The following is a 21,798-nucleotide window of genomic DNA, read 5'->3' as shown; positions in this document are numbered from 1 at the left end:
CGTCTCCGGCCGGGGAGGCGGGAGGAGCTCTCCCTTCGGCGCCTGCGGCTTTGGATTCGGGCCCGTGGCAGGCAGGCAGGCCGGCCTCTCCCCTCCTTCCCGTCCCTCCATCCCGCCTCACCACAGTCCGGTCGGAGAAGGGGGCCATCCCAGCCCAGCGGACCTCCTCGCGGCTGTCGGAAATCCGGGGGCGCCGGCGGGGGAGCTTCCGGCCACTGTGGCTCTCCGCTTCCATCCTTTGTCCCGAGCTGAAAGTGAAACACCTTCCATCAAATCCACCGGGGAAAACTCAATGCCCAGCCCGCCCCAGGGGGCCCCAGTGGGGGGAAAAGAGCGGGGACCACCCCTGATCTGTCTTAGACTTACCCCAGCACTCAGTACAACACCTGGCACACAGTAAGCGCTTCCGTCATTATTATTACGGCGGGCCACCCCCCCAAAGAGCCCGGCGCTTTTCCCCCTTAGAATTACGATTCCTTCACATCAAAGGCATTCATTCCCCGTCCCCAGGGGACCCTCAAAATGGTGGCAAAGTGGTTCTGGGATCGAGCTCACGCTGGGGTGATGACTCAGAATGCACCAGATGGGTTTGTCATCGGGGCTGGGAATCAGGGGCCGGGGGTTGCCATGCCCCAACTGTGCAGCCGGGGGGGGAAATTCAGCACCCACTAATAAAAAACTTAATTTTCTGCAAGCGGGATGAACCTGAATCCTAGCCCCACTGACCCCCGCCCTCAGCATTCCAGCTCCAGGGTTTTGCGGGTGACCTTGGGCCCCCGCCGGCTTGGGGAAGGCCAAAACATCCCCTAGGACATTGGCTGTATGTTTGCGTACGGGAGGAGGAAGGGTGTCTTCACCTCAGGCCCCCAGTCCATCCCCCAGCTTGGGGGGAAGGGGATTGGGTGGCAAGAGGAAGGCCCCCCATAGCTCATCCCGGGCACCACCCCCGGCCACGGAGCTTGGTTTTCCTCCCGCTCACTGTGGACACGAGTGCTTCTCTATATGTTGCCGACTTGTCCTTCCCAAGCGCTTAGTACAGTGCTCTGCACACAGTAAGCTCTCAATAAATACGATTGATTGATTCTCCCCCAAGAAGCGGCGCCCGCCCCCTGCCCCTCGCTTCCCAGTTCACTCCCTTCTCTTCTCCCCGCCCAGGTCCCGTGGGTGACCAAGGGGAGACCCCTCCCTTACCTGGGGGTCTCGGCCGTTGGCCTCTTCGACGGCGGGGGTCTCCGTGGTTGGCGGCCTCGGCGGTGTGCGGGCGGAGCAGCGGGATTCTCAGGAAATGGGACTTGGTGAATCACACGGCAGAAAAACGGTTTCCACCGGGTCCGGCGGCGGGGAAGGGGCCTGGGCACTCACCTCCTGGGCAGAAAGCTCCCGGGGCTCATTCCCGAGGGGTGGGGGACCAAGCCGGAAGACGCCGGGAGCCCCTCGCCCCCTCGGGCGCCACTGGCCACCGCCCTCGGTGCCCCTGACCAGGACAGACGGCCGGCCGGCCCTGGTGGGGGCCCAGCCAGGCCCGTGCCCGCAGCGGGTCTCAGCTCCCTCTGCCTTGGGAGGATACGGCGATTCCTCCCCTTGGTCGGTGGACACAGCGGGGCCCGACCCCTGCCCCGGCCCCAGGGCACTGAGGCGGCGGATTGGGAAGCCTCATTTCCCAAAGGAGCCACTGCGCCTCTGCACCCCAATCTGGCTGCTCTACACTGGGCCTCTCTCTCGGTGGGAAGGCCCGGGCCTGGGATTCAGAAGGACCTGGGGGTCTAGTCTCGGCTCCACCACATTATAATAAAAATGGCATTTATTAAGCGCTTACTATGTGCAAAGCACCGTTCTAAGCGCTGGGGAGGTTACAAGGTGTCCCAGGGGTCTCACAGTCTTCATCCCCATTTTACAGATGAGGGAACTGAGGCCCAGAGAAGTGAAGTGACTTGCCCAAAGTCACACAGCTGACAAGTGGCGGAGCCGGGATTTGAACCCATGACCTCTGACTCCAAAGCCCGGGCCCTTTCCGCTGAGCCACGCTGCTTCTCTAATAACAACAACAATAGCGGTGACATTTGTTAAGCATTTACTACGTGTCAAGCACTGCACTAAGCACTGGGGTGGATACCCGCAAATCAGGTTGTACGCAGTCCCCGTCCCATGAGGGGCTCAATCCCCATTTTACAGATGAGGGAACTGAGGCCCAGAGAAGTGAAGTGACTGGCCCACGGTCACACAGCAGATATGTGGCACAGCTGGGATTAGAATCCCATGACCTGTTGATTCCCAGGCCCGTGGTCTAGCCACTACACCATCCTGCTTCTCTGTGATTGCTCACCTCCTCCAGGAGGCCTTCCCAGACTGAGCCCCCCATTCCTCTCCCCCTCCCCATCCCCCCGCCCTATTCCCCTCCCCACAGCACCTGGATAGATGTTTGTACAGATTTATTACTCTATTTTACTTGTCCATATTTACTATTCTATTTATTTTATTTTGTTAATATATTTTGTTTTGTCATCTGTCTCCCCCTTCTAGACTGTGAGCCCGTTGTTGGGTAGGGACCGTCTCTATATGTTGCCAACTTGGACTTCCCAAGCGCTTAGTACAGTGCTCTACACACAGTAAGCGCTCAATAAATACAATTGACTGACAATGAATGATCTTGGGAGAGTCACTTTATTTCTCTGGGCCTCAGTTCCCAATTATGTCATCTGGAAAACGTGGATTAACTCTGTAAGCTCTTGTAGACCGTGAGCCCATCTTCTAGACTGTGAGTCCGTTGTTGGGTAGGGACCGTCTGTCTCTATATGTTGCCAATTTGTACTTCCCAAGCGCTTAATACAGTGCTCTGCACACAGTAAGCGCTCAATAAATACAATTGAATGAATGAGTGAATGAACATGGACTGTGGCCAATCTGATCAGTTTGGCTCTACCCCAGTACTTAGTACAGTGCCTGGCATAGGAAGAAAGAAAAGAAGTCACTTCACTCATCTGGGCCCCAGTTCCCTCATCAGCAAAAAGGGGATCCAATATGCGTCCTCCCTCTTACGTAGACCGTAAGCTCCAGGGGTGACCTGATGATCTTTCATCTACCAGTGCTTAGTACAATGTTTGGCACCTAGTAAACGCTCAACGAATACCACAATTACTATCCCTGTCGTCGTCATCAGGAAAAGCTCTCCGGCAAGCCGGAAGCGGGGAGCGGGAGCGCCGGTTCCGGGCCGCCCCGGGGTAGCCTCGCCGGGCCCCGCACTTCATTAGTTTTCATTTGCGGACAGGAAATGAAATGATCACGTCTCCCCCGACGCAGAACGTCTGGGACGGTGCTAAGTCACCGACCAAAACCTGATCTGCTTCTCATTAGGTCTCCCTGCCCCCCGGAGACCCCCGCCCCAGCCCCGCGGCGGCTATCGCCACACCCTGCAGCCCACCGTCCCGCCCCCCACCCCGGGTACACGGGCAGAATCACCACTACCACGGCCATCCCCTGCTGCCCACGCTCCTATCACCACCCCCCGTGTGTACGTGCAGAATCCCCATTATCGTCACCACCGCCTGCTATTCACCACAAACACACACACCCCAGCACCAGGTTGCCCACTCGGAGAACGAGACCCTCCCGGCCACACATGGTTGGTCGCACGTGCCCGGGGGGCATCGGAGTCACTTTGCCCGTGTATTGGCATCACCCGTGGTGAAGGGAAACGGTACAGTTTGACCACCGGCCCTCCCCGCGCGTCAAAGCCAGGGCGGGATCCCGCGGGGAAAGGCCGCGGTCGCCCCCAAGACGGAGCCCTTTCCTCGGGATGCCTCTCCCCGCTGGGCTCCAGAAAAACTGACCCGACGCTCCAAAAACAAGCCACCGCGACAAAAGCCACGGGAGAGAGAGGGAAACCCAAACTCCGGCAGGTCCCGGAGTCTGCGCTGGAAGGAGTCCCCGTCCCCGTCCCCGCTGCCGGCGGGACTATGGCCGTTTGGGGAGGATGAGATTGTGCAACATGTCAAAGGAATTGCCATCGGGATGCACGGTGTCGATGCCCTGGCCCTCGCGGTGGACCTGCAGGAACCCCGAGTCGTCGAGCCCCACCACCCAGGCCAGGGGCCCGGTGTCGCCGCCGAGGCGGATCTGTTGGCCGCTGCAAGGAGAGAGGCGGCCGCTAGCCCAAGAGTCCCTGGAAGGGGCGGACGCACGAGCCCAGCGGCTCGGATGGAGGGACCCGGGTGGCCGGCTGATGGGGGGCGCCGGGGGTCGAGGGGTTGCCAGAGGGCTGGGGGTCTGAGGGAAGACCCCATCCGCACAGCCGGTACTTGTGCTCCAGAGGAAGGACACTAAGGCCCGGGGGGAGACGGGTCAGAGGGTGGGACTGATCTACATGGCCACTACTTGAGCTTCAGGGTAAGGTGGCACCATGGCCAGTGGGCGGGAGGAGCCAAGGGTCAGAGGGTGGGGGGCAGAAGGCAGCACGGACCTACGCGGCCGATACTCATAGGACGGAGTAAGGACGCTGTGGGTGAGGGGTCAGAGGGTGGCACCCATCTCAGAGGCTGGTACTTGTGGTACAGGGGAAGGATGCCGTGGGCGAGGGGTCAGGGGGTGGCACCGACCTGTGCAGCCAGTACTTGTAGTACAGGGGCAGGACGCCGTCGGGGCCTCGGGCCTGAAACGTGTCCAGAAGCCCCTCCAGCGCGGTCAGGGTCCGGGCGATGAGCGCGTCAGCGCGCAGGGGCGGGAGCCCGGCCGCGTGCTTGCTGTTGTGCTCCTCGATGAGGTTGTTGATGCAGACGGTGGGCTTGCTGTTGCTCACGTTCACCCCAAACCCTAAACGGTGAGATGAGAGACAGCACGGTGGTCATTATAATAATAATAATGATGATGGCATTTATTAAGTGCTTACTACGTGCAAAGCACTGTTCTAAGCGCTGGGATAGATACAAGGTGATCAGGTTGTCCCCCATGGGGCTCACAGTCTTAATCGCCATTTTGTAGATGAGGAAACTGAGGCCCAGAGAAGTTAAGTGACTTGCCCAAAGTCACACAGCTGACAATTGGCGGAGTCAGGATTTGAACCCATGACCTCTGACTCCAAAGCCCGTGCTCTTTCCACTGAGCCACGTTGCCCTGACCTAGACAAACCCTGCCGGAGCCTCAGGCTCTCCCCAACCTCAGAAGCGTCAAGAGATGCGGGGAGAATTGGGCAGAACTCTCTTTTTCTCCCCTGGAATAACTGCGCTGACCCCAGGGAACCCGGGCAGAGCGGTGGGCTACTTACCAGCCAGAATATAAAAAGTGGTCCCCAGCAGTGTGGAGTTGACCAGTACCCCGCCCAGCTTCAGGAGGTCACCGTAGTAAATATCGTTGGGCCACTTCATCCGTAAGTTGATGTCCTAGACAAAGAGCCTCGGTCAGGGGATCGACTGAGAACTACGGAGCGTGCTGATTCCTGTGCTGAGTGCTGGGGAGTAGGATTCATTCATTCATTCATTCAATCATATTTATTGAGCACTTACTGTGTGCAAAGCACTGTACTAAGTGCTTGGGAAGTACAAGTTGGCAACATATAGAGACGGTCCCTACCCAACAGTGGGCTCACAGTCTAGAAGGGGGAGACAGAAAACAAAACAAAACATATTAACAAAATAAAATAAATAGAATATGTACAAATAAAATAGAGTAATAAATATGTACAAACATCTATACATATATACAGGTGCTGTGGGGAGGGGAAGGAGGTAAGGCCGGGGGGAGGAGGGGGAGCTTCATTCAGGATCCCTGCCCTCGCAGAGTATATATTCTCATGTGGGCGAGGGGCAAGGCGGCGGACCGACTCAGAGGGTGTAGCGAGAAGGGGAGCGGGAGGAAGGGCCCAAGGGTCGGAGCAGGAATCAGGGTGCCAGTTGAGAGGGCAGGTCGGAAGGCCCCGGGCAGGCTGGCATCCCAGAAGCAGAGATGCCGCGGCGAGAGGAGGGAGCTCACCATCTCGGCCCGTGGCCCGATGCTTCGGAACGGGCGGTCTGGCCTCAGCCCGAAGGGTCCCTGTGACACACTTGGCACAGCCCCCCTCTAATTGGGACCGTCCGGGGCACCTCGCCACTCCTCGCCAAATCGGCATCCCTCCTCCGTCTGCTCCTGCCGTCCCCCCGGCCTTCCCTCTGCCTTTCTCCCAGAGTTGGGCGGCAGCCACAGCCATCCCGGGGAGGGTCTCCCGAGTGTCTCTGGAAACTGCGTCCAGGAGCCACTGGGGCTGTCCTGCCCTGGCAACCTGTCCCAGCGTGGCCGGGCCTCGGGGTCACTACCGGTCAAAAATCAGAATGGCGAGTGGGCCAGATCCTGGAATCCCACCCACCCGCCCTCAACCCTGACCGCAGGAGCCTACCCGAGCCGGTCAGAGAAACCACATGTTCTGGCTCCGGCCCTGGCCGATTCTGGTGAGGGGAGCCGGCTGCCGGGGGTGTGGTTTGACTCAACCTCCTCTGGCCGGTCTTGGGACTGGACAGAGGCCCGGCAGGAGAGCCATCGGTGCCTGTGGCCCCGAGCCGGGGAGAGGAGGGCCTTCGCTGCCGGGGCCCGGGGCAGAGGTCCCTGGGGGAGAGCCTGAGCTAGCAGCGAGGGGAGGCCGCTCGCTCCTCTAGGACAGGCAGTGGACAAGGTCGTGGCTCACAGGCTAAGCCCCCGTCCGCATCCCATCCTGGCTGGGCCGAGGCTCATCCCAAGCAGGGGCTTCGGCGAGCTCCTGCCGTCCGAGCCGACTGGCCTGCCCGGTGTTCCGGGGAAAACGGCCGAGTCAGGTGAGGGCGGGCGCCAGACCGACAGCCCGCGAGGTCCAGCAGCCGCTCCGGGACCAAATACCTGGTAGCCAGGGATGGACCGCACCGCCTCTACCAAGGCCAGGGACACCAGATGCTGGACGAAGGGGATTCGCTGCCCCAGGTGGGATGCCAGAGGCACGGAGAGGAGCACCGTGGACAGGGCACAGCCCACCGGGCTCAGCCAAGCGTTCCCACCGCGGCCTGCAACGACAACAACCGGCTACTGAGGCCCTCCGCCTGGTGGCCCGACCCACCATCCCCCAATCCGCCCACCCGTCCGGGGGTCCGTCCAGGGCCACTGAGGGCCTCCGAGCTCAAGCCCCAGGGTGGCCAGTGGAACTGAGGGGTCACTGACCTCGGCCCTGCGTCTGGCGGCCCGCGATGGCGATGAGCCCCATCTCCGCTGGTGTCTCGAGCAGCAATCTGTGGATGGGAGAAAGATGCCGGTCAGACATGGCGGGGACCCCCCTTCACGCGCACCTCCCAGGCCCCAGTCCTCCCCACCTCCCACTGAGGTCTGGGGGCGGAGAAGAGGCTACTCAGAGAGTCACCCTGCACACTGCCCCATCCCCATGTGGCAGAGAGGTCCCCGAACTCACAGGGGTTTCCCCAAACCCTCTCCCCGCCCTTCGGGGCGTCCCGCTGGCCCCAAGGTGACGGGCAGCCAGCAATTCTGACATTTGTTTCTCCTTACACGGGGGCTGCTTTTGTCCAGATTTGAGAAGAGAACAGCAACAGAAGTTTCTGATTATTTAGCAAACCAATATGATGGCCATAAAGCCGTTTAAAGGCTACGCTCTCCCCCGAGAACTAATTACGCTTTAACTACAGTAAATAAATCTACACCTTCTGAGAACATGGGATTATTTTCCACCCCGCGCCCCGCCTTTAAAATGCTTCCACTTAAAAGGATGCTAAAGTCCCTCCTGGGAGCGTGGAGAGGGCCATGGCCGACGGAGTCCCCTCCGGAGCATTCTTGCTCTGGGCTCTGTATTACGATGGACGTGTTTGCTCGGCCAAACACGGGGCAAAGCACTGGGGTGCACAGAAGACCATCAGGTTGGACTCAGTCCCCGCCCCACAGTCTCTGGGGGAAGGAGGACAGATGTCAATTCCCACACCATTTCTTGAGAGAAATCTTAAGCCCCGAGGGCCCGACAAAGTTGGACGTCTGCCTTTGAGGGGGTGGCAGCATCAGGTGCTGTAAGAGAGCTCTGAACCCGGGGACATAATAACAATAACAATATAATAATGACAATAATGATAAAAGGAATAGTATGTGTTGAGTGCTTACTAAGTGCCAAGCACTGTCTTAAGCATGAAGGTAGATACAAGATTCTCAGGTCAAACAGAACCCCCTCCCTCCTAGGGCTCCCTTTGAGGCTGTCCTTCATAGCCCCAATAGGAACTGAACCCCAATTGTATAGATGAAGAAAATGAGGCTCAGAGAAGTGAAGGGCCTCATCCAAAAGTCACCCAGCAGGCAAGTGGCGGACTGGAATTAGAACCCAGGCCCGGGCTCTTCCCACTGGGCACCACCGCTTCTCTAAGTAGGGAGACCCATCTGTCACTGGCTCACTTCCCGGGAAATCCAGGGCAGATCTCCCACGGCTCCGTCACCCACAAGGGTTTCTACCTTCCTGGGTTGGGGTGGGGGGGGGTCCTCCAGTGGGGACCACTTGTGTATATTTGTACATACTTATTATCCTATTTTATTAATGATGTATATATAATTCTATTTATCCATTTTGATGCTATTGATGTCTGTCTACTTGTTTTGTTGTCTGTCTCCCCCTCCTAGACTGGGAGCCCGTTGTTGGATAGGGACTGTCTCTATCTGTTGCTGAACTGTACTTTCCAAGCGCTTAGTACAGTGCTCTGAACACAGTAAGTGCTCAATAAATATGATTGAAGGAATGAATGAGGAGATGACTTGGCTTTTCAAAGGACCTGGTCCTCCCAAGCCCCTCCTGCAGGCCTCTGGGCTGGGGGGCTGGGTGTGTGTCTGTGAGTGTATGTGGTTCAGCCTGGTGTCTTCTGTCATCCTCTCCAGCTTGCCTGATGTAGATCGTTCTTTAAATAACCCCCCAGACAGTCCTGTGCTGCAGCTGCTGGTGGGGGTGGGAGTGGGGTGAGAACCCTCCGGATCAGGGAAAACCTTGGTTTGGAAATCAAACCCAGGTCTACAGAACAAAGGGAAACGACAAAAGGAACACATGCGCGCAAGGAGCTGTTAGCACTCTGGCCCCGGTAATCATAATAATAATGATAATAATAATGTTGGTATTAAGCGCTTACTATGTGCCAAGCACAGTTCTAAGTGCTGGGGTGGATACAAGGTAATCAGGTTGTCCCTCGTGGGGTTCACAGTCTCCATCTCCATTTTACAGATGAGGGAACTGGGGCCCAGAAGTGAAGTGACTTGCCCAAGGTCACAAAGCTGACAAGTGGTGGAGCCAGGATTAGAACCCACAACCTCTGACTCCCAAGCCCGGGCTCTTTTGAACGCGGCACAATCAAGACAAGACACCCGAGCTCGTGGAGCTCCAGGCCCCTGGGACCCGAGATGGGGGGAGTGTGCGGAGACACCTGGGACGTCGGACGGCTTTCCAACGTCCTCCAGGCTTGCGCCTCGCCGAGCCGGCCCCTCCGCCTTTCCTGCCCTGAAGGGGAAAACCACCAATGCGTTGAGAAGTATCGTGGCCTACTGGAAAGAACGTGGATCTGGGAATCAAAAGGACCCGGGTTCTAGTCCTGGCTTAGCCGCTTGTCTGCTGTGTGTGACTTGGGGCAAGTCACTTCGCTACCCTATGCCTCAGTTACCTCATCTGTAAAATGGGGAGTAAGACCGAGCCCCATGTTGGGCATGGACCGTGTCCGCCCTGATTACCTTGTATCTTACCCCAGTGCTTAGAAAAGCACATAGTAAGCCATTAACAAATACCAAAGGAAAAAAAACAAAACAAATTACCAACGTCCTCCCAACCAAAAAAAAAGGTGCATTTCTTCCCAGCATTTAGAACAGTGCTTTGAACATAGCAAGCGCTTAATAAATGCCATTATTATTATTCTTATTATTGTTCCCTGACCCCAACTGGTGTCCTTGAAAGGAAGCAGGGAAAATGGGAAGCAGTAGCTGCTCCCCTGGCTCGGCTGGGACCTAGTCCCCAGCCCCTGCAGTTCGGAGGTCGCCCTGCTAGATCGAAAGATCTTTGGAAGGCACGGAAAAAATTTATCCGGGGTGAGAGTCTCTGACCGAAGAACCACCTTTGGGCCTTCTGCCGGGGACCAGACCGGCAGGAACCACGAAGCGGCAGAGTGGAGACCGCAGCAGTGACCAAGCCATTCGCCTGCGGGCCCCTCGCAATGTGCCACTGGCCCCCGCCACTAGAATCGCTTCCTAGACTGTGAGCCCACTGTTGGGTAGGGACTGTCTCTATATGTTGCCAGCTTGTACTTCCCAAGCGCTTAGTACAGTGCTCTGCACACAGTAAGCGCTCAATAAATACGATTGATTGATTGATTGATTCCTCCCAAGCGGCTGCCCCGGAGTCTCCGGCTGCAGTGGGGAGAAACCCGCCCGGGCAGGGGCCCCCCCGCATATATCTCCAAAGTCAGTCCTGCGGGGCCTGGCCAGGTTTATTCGGATCCGCCATCCCCCCGTCCCTGTTTCCACCACCAGTTTCCCTGTTCCTGACAGAGGCTGGGCAGGGCTGGGGGTGGCACAGCCAACCTCGCCCTCCAGACAGCGCCGGCCCCTGCTTCCAATTTCCAGGCTCTGTTCCTGCCCGCTCTGGACAAGGACCCGGGACTCCTTCTCAGCCCTCTGGGCATCCCCTGTTGTCCCCAGCCCCACAACCAGCTCGCACGCATCTCCGCCTATGGTCCCTGATGCCAACCCCCGACTCCCTCCCGGTCCAAGGCCCAGGCCCGGCCTCCCACCCTCATCCACACTCCTGCTCGCCAACTGCCACCCCGCTCCGTCCGTGGCCCACGCTTTCGCTCCCTGGCTCCTGTTTTAGAAGAGAGAGAGAGAGAGAAAGAGAGAGAGAGAGAGTGAGAGAGAGAGAGAGAGAGAGAGAGTGTGTGTGTGTGTGTGTGTGTGTGTGTGTGTGTGTGTGTTTACGCCCTTATCCCAAGGAGGGAAAAAAAATGTCAAGATTTAAGGCAGCGGGTCCAGTGCCATACAGCTCAAGGTGTCGGGAAACACGCTCAATGAAGTCGGGCTCCAGAAACCGCCCCGCCAGCCAAATGCCAGTAAAATCCGGGGGCCGGTTCAGGCACACGGGGCCCGTTCCAAGATTCGGAGCTTAAAGAACTTCTTTATTCCAGGAAATCGGCCTCCCTGCGAATATCATCCAGGCCCGTGGCCTCGGTGCGCGGTGGAGGCGGGAGGAAGCGGTGGGGGAGGGGGGCGGCTGCCGAGTGGCCCGAAGCTCAATGGAGAAACCAAAAAATATAACACACCGTACGCAACTTCACATTTCTGTCCTCAAGGCCTGGACATCTCCCCATCTCTCCTTGGTTCCAGTCCCCCCTTCCCTGTTTTTTGTGGTATTTGTTAACTTCTTACTACGTGCCAGACTCTATACTAAGCACTGGGGTCGACAGACAAGATTGGAAACAGTTCACGTTCCACTTAGGGCTCCCAGTCTTGAATCTCCATTTTACAGATGAGGTAGCAGAGGCACGGCGAGGTGACGTGACTTGGCCAAGGTCACACGCAGACGAGTGGTGAAGCCAGAACTGGAAACCAGGTCGTTGGGACTCCATGGCCTGAGCTCTAAGCCATGCTGCTCCCCCTTCTTTCGAGGTTCTTTGAACCACTGGAAAAATCATCCCCAGAGGCCACGGTGGAGCGAGTGGCTAGATGAGGCTGTAAGCCACCTCTCTATCCTGATCACCACAATCCACAGAGCAGATCACAACCTGATCACCTTGTTAACTGCCCCAGCACTTAGAACAGTGGTTTGCACATAGTAAGTGCTTAATAAATGCTATATTATTATTATTATTTAACAGATGAGGTAACTGAGGCATATTGAAGTTAAGTGACTTGCTCAAAATCACAGAGCAGACAGGTGGCAGAGCCAGGATTAGAACTCGGGTCTCGGCCACCCAGGCCCATGCTCTTTCCATTAGGTCACGCTGCTTCTGAGAATCTGTAAGTTCTGCACGCAGATTTCTACCTTGGATCGGGAACAGATAACTGGCGCTTGCATAGTTATGGCTTTCACCAATCCCACGACTGGTCCACTAACAAAACTAAAAGTCATCGTTAAACTCGTACAGTTTGCCGGGGTAGATGAGTCTAAGAGGGAGAAAGGAGAGGAAGTTGATCGCCATTTTACAGATGAAGAAACTGAGGCCCAGAGAAGGGAAGTGGGTTTTGGCCAAAGTTTGGGCGCGCAGGGTTAGAAGGGGCTGCCGGGCTCACGGGGAAAGTTTCCGGCCAGGGCAGTCTCTCCAGACATAAAGTAGAGCTCTAGGTGTATTCGCAACAGTCTATGTTCAGGTACATATCTGTCTGGATGTTTCCTTGAGGACAGGGACCGTGAGTGACTTCCTCTTCTACTGAATGCTTCCATGCCTGGGAGTTGGAAGGATCTGGCTTTTAATCCCAGCTCTGCCACTAGTGCGCTGTGTGATCTTGGGCAAGTCACTTCACTTCTCTGGGCCCACGCTACCTCATCTGTAAAATGGGGATTGAGTCTGTGAGGCCCAAGTGGGACAGAGATTGTGTCCAACCTAGTTAACCTGTATCTACCCCAAAGCTTAGAACAGTGCTTTGTACATAGTAAGCACTCAACAAGAGCCAAAATCATTATTATTATTACACATCTAGAAGAGAGAGAGAGAGGGAGAGAGAGAGAGAGAGAGAGAGAGAGAGAGAGAGAGAGAGAGAGAGAGAGAGAGAGAGAGAGAGAGAGAGAGAGAGAAATCCCATGCTCACGTGATCTCAGACCCACCAACTCGGGGCTGTTCTTCTTAGGAGATGCCTCACCACCCCAAACTGGCCAGGGACACCCCCTGCCTTTCCCATCCTGGGGAGCAGGAAGGGGTCTCTGGACTGGAGCCATTCCTGCTGGGAAGGGTTCCTTCCAGCCCACCCCTCCGTCCCGCCAGAATTTGTTCAGGCCTCTATCGGATCATCAACAATCCTTCAGGGGTCCTGGGAAAGGTTGCCAGGCCTCCCCTCTGCAGACCCGTTCCCTAGCCGCCCAGCCCCAAAGTCGCTGCCAAGGAGCGGAAACAAAGCCCCCAACTTTTCAGAAACTGAACAATTCCCGAGTGGCCGGGGGGCTCAACACCCGGGACAGAGAGATGTCCGAAACAGAGTGATGTCTGAGGGAGAGACATAGGAGACAGAGACACGTCCGGTGCTGCTGCTGTCCCAGATGGGCACGGACTGGCAGAAAGCGGGACAGGCTGGTCGCTTCAGTCCCACCAAGGCCAGCCTCAGAAGAAAAACAAAACTCCGAACAAGCCCGCCGAAAGCCTTGGGAGCCGCGGGTCCTGGGGGGCCTCGGATTCGGGGGTTTATTCCAAGATAAGCTGGGAAGAAGCCGCCAGGGCGGAGCCGGGGGACGTCTGGTTCGGAGCAGACATGGCCCTCGGGGGCGAGTGAGGAAGGAGCGGGGAGGACCAGGCCTCAGCCTCACCTCTTTGCCTTCTCGCTCCACCTCCCACCTCCTCTCCCCGCCTCCGATCCGGGGTCTTGGAGCCAAAGGCTCCTCCGGCCCCAGGCTGGGAGCGACCCTCCCTCCTCCCGGCCCCCTCCCACCTCCATCGCGGCCCTGGGCATCCTGGCTGGCTGGTGGCCGAGCGGGAGGGAACATGCCCCGCTCTGCTCTGTGGCAGGTTAAGCGTCCTGATTGAACGATGCTGCTAATTAAGGGCCCTCCGGGTTGGGCAGGGCCGCCGCGGAACCTTCTGCACTTGTTCATGACGGCGGCACCTCGCTCGGAAATTAACTCTTGATGAGAGGAGACGGGGGGCCCAGCTGGGCCTGCCGAGGCCTCCCACTACCTAAATGAAGTGTAATCAGAGCGCTGCCGATGGCCGGGGGAGTGCGGGGGGGAGGGGGGCGGCGTCCGTGACCTCTCCCCGAAAACCACACTCTACTTTTCCATTGCCTTAATTCTCTGCGCCGGAGGCCCGGGACGCAGCTGGGGTCGGTGGGGGAGGACCGGGATGGTGGAGGGCGGCGCCCATGGACCGAAAGAGGGGCGAGGTCGCTCACCGAAACCCTCCACGGCTCCACACGTTCATTTTCAATGGGCAAATCTCCCAAGACCGGGGAGTGTTCCCGCACAGCCACTCGTGAAACGCCGGGCAGGGGGTCGAGGGAGGAGGAGGCAGGGGACAGCGGGGCCTACATGAGGGGGCTGAGGGGAAGAGAAGTGGCTTGCCCAATGTCACACAGCAGACAAGTGGTGGAGGCACAATTAGAACCCAAGACCTTCTGTCTCCTGGGCCTGTGCTCTTCCCAATAGGCTATGCTACTTCTCTATCATCGCTGCTGGTGGCCAACCCCACCGCACTCTGCCCGTCTCTCACGCCTATATCTTGGCATTATCCTTGACTCTCCCTTCTTCCCCCTTCAATACCTAGATTTGGTCAGTTACCAAATCCTGCAAAACATCTCCAGGATCCACCCCTTGCTTTCCAACCACATTAATGAATCAATCATATTTATTGAGTGCTTACCTTTATCTCTGCCCTCCCTTCCGCTCCAACTTCACTACGCTGGTCCAAACCCTTGCTAAACGCTGACTCAACTACTGGATCGGCCTCCTCGTAGACCTCCCAGCCTCTAGCCTCTCCCCGCTCCAGTCCATATACCATCATGCTGCCTCGATCATTTCTCTAAAACATCAAACATCAAGAGAAGCAGCGTGGCTCAGTGGAAAGAGCCCGGGCTTTGGAGTCAGAGGTCATGGGTTCAAATCCCGGCTTCGACAATTGCCAGCTGTGTGACTTTGGGCAAGTCACTTCACTTTGGGCCTAAGTTCCCTCATCCCGTACAGAGCACTGTACTAAGTACAAGTTGGCAACATAGAGAGACAGTCCCTACCCAACAGTGGGCTCACAATCTAGAAGGGGGTGACAGACAACATAACAAAACACGTGGACAGGTGTCAAGTCATCAGAATAAATAGAAATAGATATATACATAAGTGCTGTAGGGTTGAAGGTGGGATGAATCAATGGTACAAATCCAAGTGCGAGGGCAACCCACAAGGGAGTAGAGAGGAGGGGAAATGAGGCCTTAGTGGAGATGTGAAGGAGATGTGATTTTTAATAAGGCTTTGAAGGTGGGAAGATTGTCGGACGTGAAGGGGGAGGGAGTCCCGGGCCAGATGGAGGAAGTGGGTGAGGGGTTGGCAGTGAGGGAGACGAGATCTAGGTAGAGCGGTAGGGTGGCGTTTGGGGAGCAAAATGAGCGTGCTGGGTTCTAGCAGGAAATCAGCGAGGTAAGATAGAGAGGGCGAGGTGACAGAGTGCTTAAAGGAAGTTCTATTTGATGCGGAGTTGGATGGGCAACCACTGGAGGTCCTTAGGTAATACTGTTTCGTGCACATCTCCCAACTGCTCAAAAACTTCTGCTCGTCATCCATTCCTCCCCGCATCAAACAGCAACTCCTGAGGGTTGGCTTCAAGGCATTCAATCGGCTCTTTCTCTATCCCCCACACTAATCCTCGCTTCTCTCCCACTTCACCCGTAGCTTGCACACTTGGCTCCTCCTGCTCACCGGGCCTCGTTCTGGCCTCTTCACACCCTCCCTTCTGCCTCAGACATCCTCCCCCTTCACATCGGGCAGTTTTACTTTGGACTTTTGTTAAACCGTGAATTACAGCTGCATGATGTTCCTTCTGAAGAATGATTGAGATTTAATAATAATAATTAATTCTATTTGTTCTGACTTGACACCTGTCCACATGTTTTGTTTTGTTGTCTGTCTCCCCCTTCTAGACTGTGAGCCCGTTGTTGGGTAGGGACCATCTCTATATGTTGCCAACTTGGACTTCCCTAGCGCTTAGTACAGTGTTCTGCACATAGTAAGCGCTCAATAAATACGATTGAATGAATGAATGCTACTCTCCCCATCTTCACAGCCCTCCTGAAACCACACCGCCTCCAGGAAGCCTTCCCTGATTCATCTCTCATCTTCCCACCCTATTTCCCCCCGCTACTGCCATTTCAGCTTGTCTTTGTCACCTGAGCAGTCGGGTTCTCCCTCTTCTTCTCCTCCCACCGAAGCACATACGGAGGCATGTTTGAACTCTGTTGTTTCTCCTTACCTGTCATTTATTTTAGTGCCCGTCTACCCACTGTACTCTTCCAATGTTTAGTAGGGTGCTTTCTACAGAGGGAGCGCTCAATAAAAACTAGTGATTGACTGAGGTTAGAGAGAGAGGGGAGGGGTCCAGGGGTTGAGGGTCCTATTTGGAGAAGCAGCGTGCCTCAATGGAAAGAGCAAGGGCTTTGGAGTCAGAGGTCAGGGGTTCAAATCCCGGCTCCACCAACTGTCAGCTGCGTGACTTTGGGCAAGTCACTTAACTTCTCTGTGCTTCAGTTACCTCATCTGTAAAATGGGGACCAAGACTGTGAGCTCCCCGTGGGACAACTCGATTACCTTGTAACCTCCCCAGCATTTAGAACAGTGCTCTGCACATAGTAAGTGCTTAATAAATGCCATTATTATTATTTGGAGTGCAGGGTGAGGGCACAGAAAGCAGGACAGGGACAAGGAATGGACAGACTACATGGGAAAAAAACCCAAAGAACCCAAAATGAAACCCAGAAGGGACACAGAATAGGCCAGAAAGAGGGTGGTGGGTGGAAGAATGAGGGGAGAGGGAACTGAATGAGGAGGGAGAGGGGAGAAATTGGAGCGAGCAGGGCAGAGACCCCAGTTCCTGACCCATGCCAGAGTATGGAAGCTTTGTTCGCTATTGTTCACAGAGAAGCAGCATGGCTCAGTGGAAAGAACACGGGCTTTGGAGTCAGAGGTCATGAGTTCAAATCCTGGCTCCGCCAATTGTCAGCTGTGTGACTTTGGGCAAGTCACTTCACTTCTCTGGGCCTCAGTTAACTCATCTGTAAAATGGGAATTAAGACTGTGAGCCCCCCGTGGGACAACCTGATCACCTTGCAACCTCCCCAGCGCTTAGAACAGTGCTTTGCACAGAGTAAGCACTTAATAAATGCCATCATTATTATTATTATTGGTACGAAAACGACAACGGGAATCACACCAGACCTTTCTCTTTAGGGCTGGAAGGTCTCCTTTCCTAAAAAAACCCATCTAAAACGATCTTAGGTGACTTCTACAAAATGCTATTTTTAAGTCACTCGCTGTGTGGCCTCTCTAGCAGAAAAGCAAAGGTTCCAGGGGTTTCATTCTGTCCTGAGGCTTCAAAAGCACAGAGGCTTGGAGCATACACACTCTGAAACCTCAGGGCTTTTCCCTCCGGGCCTCGACGGGAGCGATTCCCCATCGGCCTGCCTTTCAGCACCACGAACAGTACACAACTTGGTCTCTCCGTCCTGGAAGCTTGGGGACAGACGTGAGGTGAGGTCGGCGGTGACGGTGGCTTCGCGTCTCCGGTTCAGGAGGGAATGAGAAAATGTCACCTCCTCCCCTGCCTTGCTCCTCCTCCCCGCCTCTGGTACATTACAAGAGAGATTACAAGGAGAGACGGCTCGCTCTGCTCTGGGCAGTGCTCGGCAGGAAAAAGATCCTGGGACATTTCCCTGCTCTCGGATCCAGTGGCTTGTCCCCGACTCCGTACACCGAACACTTGGATCCTCACGGAGGGCGGAGATGGGAAGCTGAGGCACCTCCTGTCTGCCCCTCCAAGCAGTGTGGCTCAGTGGCTAAAGCTCAGGCCTGCGAGTCAGAAGGACCTGGGTTCTAATCCCAGCACCGCTGCATGTGTGACCTGTAAAATCCCTCATCTGTAAAATGGGGATTAAGAGTGTGTACCCGATGTGGGGAAGGGATTAACTTGTCTCTACCTCAGGGCTTAGAACAGTCGGCCGGCAGAAAACCCACATGGAGCCTTCAAACCGGTCCATTGACCACAATCCCCAAAACGAGGATGCTGGGCACACTCAGCCTTGGGGGGAGTGAGAGGGAGACAAGGGTGGGGGAGAGAGAAAGAGGAAGAGGGAAAAGGAGGAGGGAGACTGAGAGGGAAGGGGGGTGGAGGGTGAGAGAGACAGACAATTGTCTGTCATAGCCAACGGACGACGACTCTCTCCCCCTTCAAAGCCTGACTGAAGGCACATCTCCTCCAAGAGGCCTTCCCTGACTAAGGCCGCCTTTCCGCTTGTCCTTCTCCTCTCTGCATCGCCCTGACTTGCTCTCTTCATTCATCTCCCCCTCCCAGCCCCACTTACGAACATATCTGTAATTTATTTATTTATATTAATATCCATCTCCCCCTCTAGACCGGCTCGTTGTGAGCGGGGAATGTGTCTGTTTTTTGTTATATCATACTCTCCCAAGCGCTCAGTAGAGTGTTCCGCACGCAGAAAGTGCTCAATAAAAATGACTGAACGAATGGAGAGAACGGGTGGCTCCATGAAGCCGACACTTGGCGTCCCTCAGCAGGGAGGCTCCGTGTCCCTGGAAGCCAGGCCTGCCCTAGGTTTACGGTCTCTGGCGAGGCTTCTCGCGTAAACCTTGCGCACGGCCGTGAAAAACGCTGGATCTGTCAGCCGCGGTGCCGGAAAATGGGCCTAAAGACCCCGAGCCTCTGGCCAGAACACTAACACGTCCTCCAAACTCCACGGCGCCCACCGCCTCATTTCCCGCGCCCCTCTGTCCACGCCTGGAGCCCGAAGACGTTCTCCAACGTCCCCGAGGCCACGCCTGCACAGCCGAACGCTCGATTGGGTCCGAAACCAATTTCCGCACCTGGCACCTCATACTCTCCCGACGGCGGATCGGCTAGGAAGACTCACTTACTGGAAAGCGGTTCTGATGCCGTTTCCCCCTCAAAGTCCCGAGAGATTTACAGCGATCGAGCACTATGTCAGGTTCTTTCCAGGATGCTTGATGCCAAGGCAACTACAAATTGGAAAAATGTGGAACGCAGAAGGGCAGCTCATAATTTCCTGTACAATATGTGTTCGACTTATTAGCTGGCACCCGAGGCCAAGAAAAATGGCCTGAGCTAAAACCTTAAATCTGGGTTGCGTTGCTGTGGGGCTTTGGTGTGGACCCTGTCAGCCGAAAGACCCCAATGAGAGGCCGCATACTGGGTCACGAGCTGATCTGGAAACACCTGCCATATCGTGGCCTAATGAGGGGAGTAAAAGAAATAAAAGAAAACTTCAAGTTCCTGGGAAGCAACCTAGCCTACTGGAAAGAGCCCGGGTCTGAGAGTCGGAGGACCTGGGTTCTAATCCTGGCATTGCCGCCTGCCTTCTGGGTGACCTTGCGCAAATCACTTTACTTCTCTGTGCCTCAGTTCCCTCATCTGCAAAATGGGGATTCAATACTTGTTTTCCCTCCTGCTTAGAGTGTGAGCCCCAGGAGGGACCTGATGATTTGTATTTACTCTAGGGCTTAGTGTAGTGCTTGGCACGTAATAAGTGCTTAATGTAATAATAATAACAATACTAGGAATCTACATTCTGCTGTCCCTGAGTGAACGGAAATTGCTCCCACACTTCCCCCTTTACCACTTCCACGTCCTCCTTTCACCCACTCTGCAGATTCCTCCTGCTCACCCTCTATAAACAGCCCGTCAGTCAGTGGTATTTATTGAGTACTTCCTGCATTTAGAGCACCGGATCTCATGAACGCTTAGGACAGTATAGTACAGTACAGTTGGTAGACACCATCCCGACCTTCAAGGAGTTTATGATCTAGTGAGGGAGACAGATGGAAAAATCAATTGCAGATAAGAGGAGCAGGTGAGTATAAGGTCGTGGGCCTAAGTGCTGGGGAGGTGGGTTCTATAGCAACCTGGCAGTAAAAGGATCCTCCGCTGCCATTTTGCCCTGGATGGCAAAATTTGGGCAGTGGGACGGGGCTGCGGAGGGAGAGGGCAGGGAGGGCGGCAGGTGAGGGCCTGGCATCCACCTTGATCTCTTTGATGTTTCAAAGATGAAAGCAGACTTCCGGGAAGTCATCTCCCCTCTCGCTGGTGCTCTTGGCCACACTCACGCCCCTCTCCCTTCTCTAGAGTCTGACATCCACCCCTCGCTTCTCCCAGAAGGTGACACCCCTACCCCACAAGCTGACACCACACAGGTCCTGGCGAGTCGTCGCCCACAGATAATTTAATCAACAGTATTTACTGGGCACTTATTCTGGGCAGTGCTCATTACCAAGAACTTTCAAGAGTAGGATATAGCATGTAAGCTCGTTGTGTATGGGGCATGTGTCTGTTTATTGTTATATTGTACTCTCCCACGTGCTTACTACAGTGCTTTGCACACAATAAGCGCTGCTTTGCACACAATAAGCGCTCAGTAAATACGACAATGAATAAATGAAAGTAGGCTCCACTAAGGAAGCAATGTGGCCTAGTATGAAGAATCCAGGCTTGGGAGTCAAAAGACCTGGGATCTGAAGCAGCGTGGCTCAGTGGAAAGAGCACGGGCTTTGGAGTCCGAGGTCATGAGTTCAAATCCCAACTTCGCCACTTGCCAGCTGTGTGACTTTGGGCAAGTCACTTCACTTCTCTGGGCCTCAGTTCCCTCATCTGTAAAATGGGGATTAAGACTGTGAGCCCCCCGTGGGACAACCTGATCACCTTGCAACCTCCCCAGCACTTAGAACAGTGCTTTACACATAGTAAGCGCTTATTAAATGCTATTATTATTATTATTATTATTATTATTATTATTATTAATCCCAGCTCGGCCACTTGTCTGCCAGGTGATCTTCTCGGTGCCTTGGTCTCTTCATATGAAAATGGGGATTAATTCCTCCTCCTTCTGATTTAGAGTGTGAGCCCCATATGGGACAGAGACTGTATCCCACCTGATTGTCTTGTACCTATCCCAGCGCTTAATACAGTTCTTGGCACTGAGTAAGCACTTCACAAATACCACAAAGGTTTTGATGAGGATTCTAGACATCCTCGGATGGTTAAGTTCCACAGAGCAGGCCTTCCCCCACTGTCCTGTTTGGTCAGAGACTCCCCAGGACCCAAGCCCTGGACATTCAGGGCTCTGGCAGCTTCATTAAGCTTCTTGGTATTTCTTAAGCGCTTACTAGGTGGTGGAGAAAAATAGAAGCGAAGTCCTCTCGGCTGAAGGGCCGTGAGTTGTAATAACCATTCAATGTCATATTGATAAATTATTCTTTTATCAAATGATAAAAATCTATCATCATCCCAAAGGTGTTCATTAAGTGTTTACTGTGTGTTGAACTGCCGGGTAGATCGAACCCAGTTCCTGTCCTCTGGGGATTCATAATCTGAGAGCCTGAGCCTCATCCCCATTTTACAGACGAGGCAACTGAGGCTTAGGGAAAAGACTTGCCCAAGGTCACCCAGCAGGCCATGCCACATCACAGAGAGATAATATCCCAGAGTCCTCTTCCCCCCTGGCCACGCGATCCCAGGCCAGGTAACATCGGGGCCCCGGGCCCCACTCACAGGCTCTCTCCCCTCCTCTCAATCCACTGTATTTACTGAGCGCTTACTGTGTGCAGTGCACTGTACTAAGTACTTGGGGGAGGACAATGTAACAGAGTTAGCTGGCATATTCCCTGCCTACAATCCTCTCAAAGATGACCACGTCTCCCTGATGATCCTGCATTCTTTCCCTGCCCCATGTGATTTTTCTGAGTTTACTGTGTTTCTGTTTATGAAAAGAAATCTGGCTCTCCCTCATGTCCCCACTGTACCGAGATAGGATGGGGCATTATTACCGGCCTCGCCCTAAGGATTCATTCGAGGCAACAGGGAAATTGCCTCCGTTTTAATTCTCTCACACCAGGCTGCCCACTCCCGTCCCCATTACGTCCCTGTA

The 21,798-nt window shown here is 55.1% G+C and overlaps 1 protein-coding gene across 2 annotated transcripts in view; it reads right to left on the bottom strand.

Moving 5' to 3' along the window:
- Positions 1–3,650: 3,650 nt before the first annotated feature.
- Positions 3,651–21,798, bottom strand: part of HLCS (holocarboxylase synthetase) — a 103,288-nt gene continuing 85,140 nt past the window's right edge. For both annotated transcript variants that reach the window (XM_038766355.1, XM_038766353.1), the window contains 5 exons: positions 7,150–7,217; positions 6,835–6,995; positions 5,258–5,372; positions 4,593–4,806; positions 3,651–4,123 (listed from right to left, as the gene is read on the bottom strand). In XM_038766355.1, coding sequence (XP_038622283.1) covers positions 3,952–4,123; positions 4,593–4,806; positions 5,258–5,372; positions 6,835–6,995; positions 7,150–7,217 — 730 coding nt within the window. In that variant the 3' untranslated portion in view covers positions 3,651–3,951. The remainder of the gene's footprint in view (positions 4,124–4,592; positions 4,807–5,257; positions 5,373–6,834; positions 6,996–7,149; positions 7,218–21,798) is intronic.

This window comes from Tachyglossus aculeatus, chromosome 24 (assembly GCF_015852505.1).
Source record: "Tachyglossus aculeatus isolate mTacAcu1 chromosome 24, mTacAcu1.pri, whole genome shotgun sequence".
Taxonomy (NCBI): Eukaryota; Metazoa; Chordata; class Mammalia; order Monotremata; family Tachyglossidae; genus Tachyglossus; species Tachyglossus aculeatus.
This window is presented reverse-complemented; position numbering and strand designations above follow the sequence as displayed.